The sequence below is a fragment of the Colius striatus genome, chromosome 1 (genome assembly GCF_028858725.1).
Source record: "Colius striatus isolate bColStr4 chromosome 1, bColStr4.1.hap1, whole genome shotgun sequence".
Classification (NCBI taxonomy): domain Eukaryota; kingdom Metazoa; phylum Chordata; class Aves; order Coliiformes; family Coliidae; genus Colius; species Colius striatus.
The window spans coordinates 121791456-121805430 of record NC_084759.1 but is presented as its reverse complement, the minus strand read 5'-3'; the positions used below and the strand labels follow the sequence as shown (position 1 = coordinate 121805430).

General features: G+C 42.3%; 1 protein-coding gene across 4 annotated transcripts in view; it reads left to right on the top strand.

Moving 5' to 3' along the window:
• Window positions 1-9412, top strand: part of CD58 (CD58 molecule) — a 41378-nt gene extending 31966 nt beyond the window's left edge. For all 4 annotated transcript variants that reach the window (XM_062005289.1, XM_062005282.1, XM_062005274.1 and 1 more), the window contains one exon: window positions 3958-9412. In XM_062005289.1, the coding sequence (XP_061861273.1) occupies window positions 3958-3971 (14 nt within the window). In that variant the 3' untranslated portion in view covers window positions 3972-9412. The remainder of the gene's footprint in view (window positions 1-3957) is intronic.
• The last annotated feature ends 4563 nt before the right edge of the window (window positions 9413-13975 follow it).

The following is a 13975-nucleotide window of genomic DNA, read 5'->3' as shown; positions in this document are numbered from 1 at the left end:
AACGGGGCTGACAGTCAGCAGTTGGAAGGTAGAGAAGCCTAACAGCTGGAATCTCTTGCTAGAGACCGGGGAATTGATAAAGGCATCGGAAAGAAGACCTCAATTTGCAGTCTCTGGAAATGGCTCCTCTCAAGTGTAAGGGCAAGATACCCATTCAAGAAAGATCTTGTAAATGCCCGAGGAAAGTGGACTAGAGCTGATGAAGACATCCAATACCTAAGGGAATTATCTGTGCTGGAAGTCATCTATGGTGATCTAGGTAATGCTGAGGCCTCCACAGATCCAGACGGTGTCCAGTGTACAGGGGCCATGTTGAGAAAAGTGATTCAGAGTGCCCCAGCTACGTATTCTAATATCTTGGCAATGGTGTATCACCCAGACACCTACTTAAAAAGCATTTCACTGGAACTGTGTAAGATTTTCAGAAGTAAAACTATAGGTAAATATGTAATAAAACTTTCTCATGGCTGGTGTGTCTGCAAGGCTTGCACAGATTAAGTTGATATGGAGAACTGTTGCTGAACTTTGAATCCAGCTGATGAGGGCAATAAACTTACCTGGGTTTGAGGGACTTGCTGTAATGTTGGCAGTTCAGCCGTGTTTTACTCAGACTCTAGGGAGCTCTGTCTTTCCCGTGAGTGGGGGAAAGTTGTTCCATGTAGACCAAAACTTGTAGGATGGCTTGACCAATCTCACCACTTACTATCACTTGCTCTTTGGACCAGCTCTGATGTTCATCACCACTTGGTGAGGCAATTTAACTACCTCATGTAGCAGGAAACTGCAGAAAAAAGGACACTGCAGAAAAAATCTCTGTGGTCTTCTGCTGGTTAAATCTGATCATAGAGATCACTGTGTTGACATACTAGAGGGGATGGGATGCTGGTCAGTGGCGGGTTCGGTGGGAGAGGGAAGGACAGGAGACAGGGAAAGGGACTAGGAAGTGAGGTAGCTGTTGCAGTGACAGCAGGACAGATTGAGATGTGTGTGTGAAGTAAGTGTTTGTGAAGGTGTTACTTTGTCAGACAGTAAAGCTTTGGTGCACATTTGAGGGAACAACAGCCCTAGCGCAACTGAGAAGGAATCTGGGGGTAGAGAGCACGAGCTGGTTTCCCAGAGCCTGGAGCCTTTGACAGGGCTGGCTGTCCTACACAGGACATAGTTTAACATAGTTTAAAAGTACTTGTCAAATAAAGCGTCTCTGAAGAAACAAAGTTTTGGAGGGTCAGCTATAGCAGATAAACTGAGGGAGGGAAGAAAGGAAAGGATGGAAAATTGTTTTGGTGGTTTGAAAGGGATGACCTCCTGCAATCCATGACTTCCACAAAGTGGGCAGTGGAGAGGGAGGTGCTGATCTCTTTCTGGTGATTCAGTGATAGAACATGAGGAGATGGAATGAAACTGCATTATGGTGGGTTTAGACTGAGCATTAGGAAAAGGTTCTTCACTGAAAGGGTGATTGATCACTAGAACAGGCTTCCCAGGGATGTGGTCACAGCACTAAGCCTGTCAGCATCTGAACACTAATGGTTAGGGTTGGGATTAGAGTTTAGGATTAGGGTTAGGGTTTTATGTTTAGGGTTAGGATTAGTCATGTGGATTAGTTTTAGGTAGTCCTGAGAGAAGCAGGGATTTGGTCTAGTTGATCTGGGTTGATACTTTATATGTTCCATGACAATTTAATAACTTGAGTCAGTAGAAGCTTTTGGTTTTGAAATTTTGTACCTGACTTAAATATTTGAAAAGAAAATGTTACAGGCTTTCAGAAAATGTGTGTCAAAGCATTTTTGTTTGGTAAGAAATTAGATTTGCAAATTGACTGGAAACAATTCTACTCTCCTCAAAAGTAAAGGAAACATGTTTGTCTGTCCTGCAGGCCTTAGTCAAATGGTGTAAGTATGGGCATTTCATACTGGTTTTTGCTTTTTGTGTTGTACATTGGTGGTCTCCAAACTTTTTTGACCATGCACCCTATCGTGTTTTGAACATTTCGTGCCCAATTTATGTAAGTTTATTTTGAAGTTATATGCATATGCTACTACACTCGAGTATTACGTTCCTTATAAAACACGCAGAAAAATGGAAATTTTTACAGGAGGAGATAAGGATGAAGTAAACAGTATTTGAATTTTTTAGTTTTATTAATAATGAAAAAAAAATTGTCTTCCTGCACCACAGTGTGCCACTTCCTGCACCACATTGCCTTGTGCACACCCTACTTTGGAGACCACTGATGTGGATAATCCATCTTGAGGTTCTCCAAATGTACGAGACTGTGGAATCTGGTGGCATCTTACTGTCGCAGAGTTCTTTGCCAGGTTTGATTCTTCTGTTGAATTACCAGCCAAGCAATCACATTCATATACTTGCTGAAGACAATGTACAGAAGAGGAAAGAGAAATCTCCAAATGTGAGAAAACATGGATGAGTGAGAGGGTGGGAGGGAGTTAGGACTGAACTAAGAAACTTGACTCTGTGATGCTGATGAAACTGCCTAAGAAACTATCATGAAACAAAGAAAACAGGTTTGAAACAGGAAGCTGTGGTATCTTGTAAAAACTGAGTCAGACCCTGATACTTGCCAATGAGTAATACTGAAAACTAAATGAAGTAAGTCGATGTGTCATTCCTGGCCTATGTGATGTGCTGCTTTGCGAGGGCTACATCCTTGCCGAAGCTATGCTCCTATGTAATAATTAAAGGTTTAGCATCTGAAATAGTTGTGTTGTTATGTCATGTCAAGGTATCACGTTTAGCTGTACTTTCTTCAGTGCTGTTTGCAAGCTATGTGGGTGCAGAACATTTTGCATGTTCTCTGGGGGGTTGTGAAACCTGATGTTTATCACCACAGCTGTAAAATGAGAGGAGAACACTAATTTCATATTCAGCCTCTCTCACTGCAGAGACACAAGCAAATAGCAGCCCTCCTGCACCACCCTCCACTCTCAGGCTGGCTTCTGGATCGCATTCTGTGGTCTAGTCATTAAGCTGGCAAAGGTAAAGCAGAAAACCTGCTTGGATTTTAAGGATGCACTTTATAAAAATACTTCAGGCCTATTCAGGAACCTTGTGAGAACCAGACTAGGGACCCATCTTTCTTTTTCTCATTGTCTACAGAGATAAGTAGTTTGTATCACCATATGCTCCTCCCGTAGACTCTCCTGGCATCTTATCCTAGGCTGAAGTGATGCTGAGCTAGTGACTAGTTGAAGGGAGGAGTAGTGCTGTCAAAGTAGGAGCAAAGACTGAATGACACAGTGCCTTGACACATCCAGTTAGTTCCTCCTATACTGTTGCTCTGCATGCATCAAGATGGAAACACTGATCTGAGTGGGCCTTTTGTGTGCTTGATTGGAAACCAGCTTGGAAACACGTTGCATGCAGTGAGTTAAGTTGGGTGTGTAGTCTTGAACTTGCAGGATTCTAACTTCCTGCACTGTAACTTCTCTTTGTCTTCAGCGTCTTTGCTTGTCTAATAAGAGCTCTATTTGCAGTCCTCAAAAGGGGACACTCCAAAAGCATCTGGTGTTACTGTGTGGAAGAAGTAGCAACAGCATCATATGAATGTATGGTGCACAGCTGATAGCAAGATTGTAGACCTGAACCTTGCGTAAATGCGGTGTCTTAAGTGCCTAGTTATGTGTTATCCAAAGTCACGGAGTCTGAACAGCCTCATGGGCTTAGCAGGTGGCTGACAGTAAGTGATAAATGTTCTTAACATGCTCTAGTTGCAGAGGAACATGTCTAACCATAAACAAATAATTTTGGGTAAACCAGGTACTATGAGTTGTGTAGCTGCTGCAATTGGATTGGTTTGGATGACAGGACAAGGTCTTAATTCTTCACAATTTATTAGCATTTAAAGTCTGCAGTACTCTTGTATAACTAGTTCAGTTTCTAGAAGAGAAAACAAAATTATTTACCTGTATGCTTTTCTTTTTTTTTCTTTTACTTCAGATCTTAAGTCGTAACAAATAATTGCCTTGTGGACCAAACAATGGAACAGAAGGAGTAGAATTCAACAGTGAAGGACCTGCTATCTTTTCTCTTGGAGGTTTTCCACCAACACTGAAGGCATCCATAAAGAAGTGCCTTGAGGACTAGTTGAGCTATTTCCAGTGACTATTTTATTTCTCAGAACAGACAGCCTTCTTTTCTAGTGTCACTGCATGAAGATGATCAGGGCCAATTATGAACAAAATATTTTGTATTGTTTTATATCTGGTTTTAACAAGCAGTGCTCTACTAACATAAAATTTAAGAGCTAAGGTTATTTTTATAAGGGATGTTTAGACATTAACAAAGTCATATCCATTTGCATTATCACAGGTAAATGAAAAACTATTCATCTTTCTATGCAATTTTGGATCAGAAGCATTTTACAGTTGTAAGAAAGATGGTTCATCCTCCAGCAGTTCCAGATGAATGGAAGTTTACATTTACCAGTCATAGTTCTGCAAGAGGAACTCAGTACTCCCATCAAATACTTTCCAGGATAACTGTCTCCTGGACCTGGCAGAAGACTGGCAAGCTGATAATCTCCTAATGGTGGATGACTCTGTGATAAAGCTACAATTGAGTTTATTACTGTGTTGGAACAAAGCTGCTTCTATTAGTGGCTTGTGTCTTTTTCCTAGAACTTTTTCTATTTTTTTTCACTTTTAGGGTTCTTTTTTTATGCCTTAGCTTCTGCTTCATCTTATTGCAAGAGAAATTCAGCCTACCCATTTTTAAAGAGTTGTAATATGGTTTTAGGTTGCGCATGACTGGAAAGAAAACTTGAAAACTAAGGCCATGTATACATTGAAGCTGAAAAAGAATCAAAGATAAGAGAATGTCATATTTCAGTGTTTTCAGAATGTCATGCTATGAAACATGTTTCTTGCTTTTACTTGCTTCTTGTTTATGAAAGCTGGAAATTATTTAAGTTGATCTTTAGCTTGACATATGTAAAGAATCATGAAGGTTTAACTGTAACGAGAGATTGGAAGCTCCCCCTTCATCTTACCTCTAACAACTCAGGCACATTATCTCTTGTTCCCCCACCTGATACTACTGTGAAGAACACGCCTCTAGCTTCTTGATGATCAGCTTGTAGCTTCAGGAAGCGTGCTGTTAGGTACCCTCCCCAAGCCTGCCATTCTCTGGGCTTGGACAAATACAGTGCCTTCAGCTTGTCTTTGAGTGCAAGTGCTCTGACCGTCTTGGTAGTTGTCCACTGAACTTGCTCCAATTTTCTAGACGTTCATCTTGAAGGGATCCAAAACTGGATACAGTATTCTAAATGCACTCTAATGTGTGCTGAGTAGAGGGAGATAATCTACCTGTTAAGCTCCTGGTAATACAGCCCAGGGTGCTGTTGGCCACTTTTGCTGCAAGACACTGTTGGTTCATGTTTGGCTTGCTGCTTACTGGGATCCCTCTGCTTCTCTTCAGCAGGACTGCTCCCCTGCCAGACAGACCTTAGCTTGTATTGTTGCAAGTGGTTCCTCTTTCCCAGAGCTTTATATTTGTCCCTTTTTTAACCTGTCTAGGTTTCACTGATAGCACAGCCCTTTAGCATGTTGAGTGATTCTCCCCAGTTTGATGTCAACTGCAAACTGGACAAAACTGCACTTTATAGTCTCCTCCACACCACTGATGGAGATGTTAAATGGAACCAGTTCCTGCATAGACCCTTGTAGTACTTCATTTGTCTAAGCCGTCCTGGTAAGACCGTGGACCTGTTAGCCACTACTGTCTGAGTCCAATCATCCAACCAGTTCTTTACCTATCTATAGAATATTTTCAGTTGGAAGGGACCTTTAAATATTATGTAGTCCAACGCCACTGTTATGGGCAGGGATATCTTTTGTTAGATAAAGTTGCTCAAATCTCTATCCAACTTGACCTTGAACACTCTAAATGATGGGGCATCCAGAACTTCTCTGAGCAACCTGTTCCAGTCCCTCACCACTCTCATTGTAGAAAGTGTCAGCCTTATGTCCAACCTGAATCTACCCTCTTTCAGTTTAAAACCTTGCCCCTTGTCCTGTTACTGCAGGCCTTGGTGAAAAGTCTTAGTCCTTCTTAAAAGTCCCCTCTGTGTATTGCAAGGCTGAAATAGAGCCTCTCATTTTTTATTCCAGGCTGGACAATCCCAACTCTCTCAGCCTTTCTTCATAGTAGAGGTATTCCATCCCTTTGATCATCATCCTTGCTCTCTCCCTGCACTTTTTCTACTAAGTCCGTGTCTGCCTCGTGCTGGGAACAATACTCCATATGAGATCTCACGAGAGCAGAGTCAAGGGAGATAATCATCTACTTTGAGCTGCTGGCCACGCTTTTTTTGATGCAGCCTAGGATACAGTAGGGGTTTTGGGTTACAAGTGCACATTGATGGCTCATACCCAGTTTTTGTCCACCAGTATATCCAAGTGCTTTTCCATAGGGCTATGCTCAATCCATTCGTCCTAAATGCTGTATTGATATTGAGGATTACCCTGACCCATATGCAAGGCCTTACGTTTAGCCTTGTTGAACTTCATAATGTGCATGGGGGGCTCACTTTTTGAGCCTATCAAGGTCCCTCTGATGGCCTCTTCCCTCATGCGTATCCACAGCACCATTCAGCTTGGTGTTGTCTGCAAACTTGCTGAGGTTGCACTCATTCCTGCTGTCTCTGTCATTGATGAAGGTATTAAATAGTTTTGGTCCCAGTGCAGACCCTCGAGGGATACCACTTGTTACTGGTTTCCACTTGGACGTTGGACTATTGACTGTGGTTCTTTGAATGTGGCCAACCAGCCAAATTCGTATCCATCTTATAATATTCTCATTTGGATACAGATGTATTGTGGGAGGTAAAAAAAAATTACTGCTTTCCTCTCATCCATAAATCTAGTTATTTCATCATTATAGAAGAGTTGGTTAGGCTTGATTTACCCTTGATTAAATGAATGCTGGCTGTTCCCAACCACTTTGTCCTCACAAGCCCAGAAATGTATCTCAAGAGGACCAGCTCCATTATTCCAGGGACAAAAGGGAGACTGACCAGCCTGTAGATCCTCAGGTTGACTTTTCGGTGCTTTTCAAAAATGGATGTGCCTTTTCTAGTCTTCTCTTTCTTTGACTTTTTAAAGTCTTAAAGCTGTCTTGAGCCCTAAGATCCTGCCTACCGTCTTCCTGAATAAGGGGAAATTTGCTCTCTGAAGCATGAGGGCCTGCACTGTGATGTATATCTTCCTTCTATCAGGGTCTGGAGCTGTTTCTTGGTCACTACAGCCAAGGCAGCCATTTGTGACCATGTCCCCATCCAGTCCCTTCTCTGTCAGTGTGCAGCACATACAGCTGTACATCAGGCCTTGCTGGTGCATCCGGGAGCCTGTGTGAAGAAATTGTCCCTGACACTGCCCAGAAGTCACAGAATTGTTTAGGTTGGAAAAGACCTTTAAGATCAATGAGTTCAACCATTAACCTGACTGCTTAAATCATTGTGTTGCCTTTCTGGCAGATGCTCTTTCATTTGTGACAGAGTCTGTGAGTCAGAGACTTTCTTGAGCTGTCTAGAAAAGATTTTGCCACCTTCTTTACCCCAGTGGCCTGTAGCATGTGCCAACATGTTGTCATCTCTACATGGCCTTTCATGGGATCATGGGCTCCACAGGCTTTCAGCCAGCTTATCACCTGCTCTGCATCAGAGCTCCATACATTCCAGCCCCTCTTTCACAGAGAGGGCAGCACCTCTTCTTCTCTCTCCGTGACTTCCCTGTAGAGCTTCTACACATCCCCGGCCGTGGGCCAGTCACGTGAACTGACTTGCCATGCCTCAGTTATTCCAACAATGCTGGAGTTCTGTGAATTCACGGAGAGCTTTAATTCTTCCTGCTTGCTTTCCCTGCTGTGTGCATTTGTACATGTGCCTTCATGCTGCCACCTTCTCCTACTGCTAGTTTAAAAACAGATGGGTTTTTTTTTGCTTCTGAGGTCTATTTTATTCCTGTTACCCTGTGCCCTTTACTTTGGACCCCTGACCACTATAGAACTGTGGGTTGAGATATCCCTTCCCATCATTCTTACATCAGAGGTGGGCCAGTTTGTTTACAAAGACTACATTAGACAGCTCTGTAGGACATTTGAGCTGCTCCTGTGTGCTTTTTCTGGTAGTAGGACCTAACTAACAGTTACTAACAGTATAACCACAGGTTGCTTATGCCCATACCCTGTCCTGACCTAGGAAGTGCAGACTCTACAGAAAACTTGAGGTCTTCCCATATCGCTATAGATAGCATTTAGATGTTTCTCTTCACTCACACGATTCCTTCTGTTCTTGCAGCTGCACTGCAGGAGTATTCAGCAGGATCTTTTCTTAGAGCCAGACTCTATTACCTCTCTTGCTGAGTGTAAATATTTAGTCATAATTTATTTTAAAAGACTTGTTAAGATGTAAAAAACTTTGCCATATATTTTTTTAAATATATACCTACACTTTTAACCTTGAAAGACAGTAACTGATCCCCAAAATAATCTTTAACCTGATTTCTTTTATATATATATTTATATATATTTATATGTGACAGCTCCTGAGACAACTCTTCTCCATTGCACAGTCAACAGATTTGTCAGAGTGATGCTGTCTACTTAGTATGTTTTTAACAAGTTTCCACGCAAAGATATCGTTTGTCATGTCTATTGTGGTAAGGGTAAACCTGTAGCTTGTTTTCATGCTTATACAAAGGCTTGTTTTCTGTTAATTATATGCGAAACAGTGGTATAAAAAAAGAGAAGGGTTATGGGAACTGGCTGAAGATGCTCTCAGAAATGAGGGCAGTTCATCTAAAACACTGCATTCATCCTGTGCAATTTAATACTAAAGAGCATGCAGAAATCTCAGGGTGTGGTTTTGAGAATTCCTTGGCACCTGGTGTCTTTGTTTCCAAAGCGGAAGGCAAACAGCCTTCAGAAATAGTAGGCAGCTGTGGTTAGTTGACCACAGTTACCGGAAGTCTTTGGTGATGAACTTCACTGGAATTTTGGTCCTTTATCAGAAACACAAAAAACCCACTTACATGTCAGGCTGATGTAAGACCAAGAGCTACAGGCTCTACAGTTTCTCACTGCTTGCTTTCACCCACTCAATTTGAACAGTGTCTGCTGTTTGTGAGAAACTTCTACCCACTCACAGAAGAGCAGACTTCGCAGTTTTCAAAGAAAGAGTTGAAGCACAAAGTTTGGCATTTTTTAAATTGATGTTGTTCTCACTTTAGTTTTTATGAGGAGTAGATTTTTTTTTTTTCCATAGGGATGTGAAGCCAGATATTTGAGAGGATAAATTGACCTGACTTTGGTGACAGCATTTCAGTGCCATTTCCCATGTTCCTCTCTCCGAATGTCTTGCGCAATAACTAAATAAAATAAACATTTTTCAGTGAAATACTTGTGTCCAGTCTTATCTTGCAGTGAATGCAAAAAATAGACAGTTTACAACAGCAACGAGTAGAAGCTCGCTTGAGATACAAAACAGTTATTTCTGGCTCGTGTGGGACTTGAGTCCAGGAAGTGCTGACTGTTCCAGGAAGTGAGCCTGCCCTCGACACTCCAGAGCCCCAGCTGATGTTGGTGTTGAGACCTCATTGTTGCCAATAAGAGAAACTCACTGAGAGTAGAAACTGCTGCTAAGTACTTGTGCTCGCAAGACACATCCCAATTGCTTCCTTGGTCCTGACTCTCCTTTTCTTTATACTAGCTTTACCCTACGGAAGCGGTGCCTGCAGGAGATGATGTTTCTCATTTATTCCAGAGTAAATCAGACCAGAGCTTGAATGTGGGTGTAGAACTGAGTTTATGGATTTTGGGCATCAAACTCAAAACACGGTTGTCAAGGCAGCTTTGTTCACATGAGATAGTGTGCCCAGGTGGCCAAGAAAGCCAATGGAATCCCGACTTGTATTAGAAATAGTGTGGCCAGCAGGACCAAGGAGGTGATTGCCCCCCTGTACTCAGCACTGGTGAGGTCTCACCTCGAGTGCTGTGTTCAGTTTTGGGCCCCTCACCACAAGAAGGACACTGAGGTGCTGGAGTGTGTCCAGCGATGTCTAAAGAAGCTGATGAAGAGTCTGGAGAACAAGTCTGATGAGGAGTGTCTGAGGGAACTGGGGATGTTTAGCCTAGAGGAGACTGAGAGGAGATAGGATCATTCTCTACAGCTACCCGAAAGGAGGTGAGGTGGGGATCACTCTCTGCTCCCAAGTAACAAGTGATAGGACAAAAGGAAATGGGCTCAAGTTGCACCAAGGGAGGTTTGGATTGGACACTAGGAAGAACTTTTTCTTGGAGAGGGTTGTTAAACACTGGAACAGGCTGCCCAGGGAGGTGGTGGAGTCACCATTGCCAGAGTTATTTAGAAGATGTGTAAATGAGGTGCTGAGAGACATGGGTTAGTGGTGGGCTTGGCAGTGTGAGGTTAGTGATTGGACTTGATCTTAAGGATCTTTTCCACCCAAAATGATTCTATGATTTTATGAGGCCATGCACACTCTATATGACATGCTGCTGCTGGAACACAAGTGCTCTTCAAGTATTAGCTTACACCCAAAGCAGCAAGAGAGAGGTGAGCTTGTGTGCTCCCACTGTCTTTGGATGCAGTTTGAACTGTGGTGTAGGTACAAGGACAGGAAATAATTTCTGTGGACTCTAATGAGCATGTAAATGAAATTCTGAGGAGCTTTGCCTAAGGTTGACCTCAATGGGACTTCCCTCTTTAAAAGGTGATGAGTAGAGCTAATCATGAAGCAGAGTGTGAGCCACTGTAGCTGAACTAGTGCAGTTATGGAAGAAATCAATATATTCCATGTCCAAGAACATATCTAACTTTCTACTTTGTCAACTTTTATGTGATCCAAATATAAAACTCGGTTCAAAACTTGAATGTAATGCAGCTTCTGCTTCATCTCTGGTTGGATATCTGAGGACGGGCCCATGAGTCCCCAAATTTGTCAGTTTCTATAGCAGTTAGAACAACAAACTGTGCCTCTCTACTTAGAAAAAAAGTCATTCCTAGCCTTAAAAATCCCATGGGGATTTTTTTCCTGTTTAGACTGTGTTTTCCATCATACCCAGTTGTGCTTGTTTGCTATTCTTCTTCAATGGAGGTTTCAGTGCTCTTTTTGTTTCTGATCCTTGTTTGGTTGCTGGGGTAGAAGAGAGTGAACAGTTAGACCTGGATAATGGAGCAGAGGGGAAATGAGACAAGAATGATAGGTGGAGGTTTGATCAAATAAGGTCCAGAAATTCGGTGTACAGTGCTGCCAAACTGACTGCTTTTTTAAGGCACCAAGGGTAAATTCATCCTAGAATCACCTCTTGAAATGCTTGCCTTATGCTGCAATAGGCTGTGTCCTGAGCTCCTGGCAACAGAGGAATCCTGCTTTTCCATAGATATCAGTGTTTCCCTGCTAGTTCTGGTTGAGAATGACATATTCAAAGGTTTCACTTCCAGTTGCAATTTCTCTGTTTCCAGTGACTATTAGCTAACCTAAAATAGCTAATTTAACTAAACTGATCAAGGAAAGTCCTTGGTGATGGTAGTATCTGTCATTCAAGCCAAAGGGCAACATTTGAAAAAGGGGAGAGATGCTTTAGGTACCAGAGTGGGAATGAAGCTCTGTGTGTATGATGTTGTTCTAAGTGTGATGTTACTCTGCTACAGCAGGACTTGCTCTGGGCCAGGATGGGGCAGTGCAGGGAGTTGTTCCCAGGTTCCCTCTGCTCTATGGAATAGGAAGGTTTCTAAGCAAAGCCACTGATTTGGAGAGAGAGAAAAAAGTCTCCTAAAGAGGAATCACCTATGGATTAGCTGGTTTGCATTAAGAGCCATAGCAGGAAGGTTGCTGCCCACTTCTTGTGAGCGAGGATATATGGTGAGTGTGGGGGTGGTTTACCCTATAAGATGGTTTGTTGCAGATGTTTTCAAAGGCTAATTTATTTTATTTTTTTTCTACAGAAATTAGAAATTAGTTAACACATGCAACATTTTATATTATCTTTAGAACATCAGAAAGAGAGGCTTGGAGCCTTGGGGGAAATGATCTCAACAGTATCATCATGATTTAGGATTAATACAAGGACAGTGGGACAGATGGGCCAAAGTTTGGACTGAAGAAAAAGAAACCTCTAAACTACTGACTGTGAGACTTGGAGCTTGAAGACCTTTATGGCTGAGGGTCAGCCCATAGAGGTGGGGAACTTGTACCTTGTAAAAAGATATTGTGACTCTCAGATGCTGCAGATCACATTTCCCATTACACATGGACTTTAAATGGTGGATGTCAGGAGGTTGGGGCATTATTTTTTTCTGTTGTATCTAGTGACAGGATAAGGTGTAACAGGTACAAGCTGGAAGACAAGAAGTTCCACTTAAACACAAGGTAAAACTTCATTTCTGTGAGGGAGCCCTGGCACAGGCTGCCCAGGGAGGGTGTGGTGTGTCCTTCTCTGGAGATTTTCAAACCTGCCTGAACATGTTCCTGTGTGACCTGATCTAGGTGAATCTGCTTAGGCAAGGAGTTTGGACTGGATGATCTCTAAAGGTCCTTTCCAACCCCTGCCATTCTATGATTCTATGACTGCTTGTGTCCTGAGCTCTGTGGACCCTTCTGCTTCCCATCTCCACCGTTTTTCTTTTCTCCCTCAAGAGCAGGAAAAGAAAAATTTTGCAGGGCAGCAGAGCTTTACCACTGAGGAGTTGAGTGGGTTCCATGCAGAGTCTTATTGCTCAATGTCCTTGCACAGATGCTAAATTCCATGTGCTCTGGAGCATGCCAGCATCCTGAGAAAAATTATGCTGTCTTGCAGTGGGTGTGGACCTGGTTGATTCCTGTGGCTAGTCTAGCAGGGAAAAAAAAGGTCATGGGAAATAAGACCTAATTTGAGACCACTGTTGAATGGTCCCCAAATATGTCAGTACATGGAAGGCATCCAGAATGTTTGCTGTTCTTTGGCTTCATCATGGCTCTGAATCATAAGTTTTACTCAACAGTACTGGTTGAATATGAAAATTCCCTGGTTCAACTCTGTAGTATATCAACTAGAAGCCATTTCATAGGCTTTTTTTAAATACTGTGGTATCACAGTGGTAACAAAGATAAGGTGAGTTCAAACTTTGTAATCATAAGAAATGCACTCCATATTAATAATGAAGTTGTCACCTTGCTGTTTTCCAGTTCTCTGTTTCTGGAGACAAATTGTGTCAGAAGTTCACTGTGGTGGTAAAATCAAACACCAACAGATTAAAGAATGCCCGGTTCAAGATTTTCTGCCCAGTCTTCCCTTATTACTCCTGTGCTTAATGTATACTGAAAATAGACTTGTATTTTCATCAGATTCCTGTCACTGGTGGTAAATGAATCCTGCTTCAACATTTAATTTGATTTTTTTTTTTGCATTAACTTTGTGTAGCCTCTTGACATTCTCTTTTAGGTATGATCCTATATATACTTTAAATTAATTCACTTTCTTTTGGATGCCTCGAGTTACAATGTTCACACCACAGCATTTGACCATTTCACACACACATTTTCTACCCTCTAGGACAAATGGTGGTACAGTTCCTTTTTTATGGAGCCAGACTGAGATGCAGTGAGATTACAACCCAGTCTGTCAGACCTGTTTGCTGATTAGGTAGCATACAGAGAAACAGGGAATTGTAGAATGGTCGGGGTTGGAAGAGTTCATCTAGTCCAACCTGCTGCTAAAGCAGGTCCATCTCGATCAGGTCACACAGGAATGAGTTCCAGGCTGGGCTTGAAGACCTCCAAGGAAGGAGACTCCACACCCTCCCTGGGCAGCCTGTGCCAGGACTCCCTCGCCTCAACAGGAAATAAGACTTTCCTTGTGTTTAAGTGGAACATTTTGTGTTTATATCTGTGATCCTTTGTCCTGTCACTTTAGAAAAAAAAGTGCCACCCCATCCTCTTGATATTCCCCTTTTAAATACTTA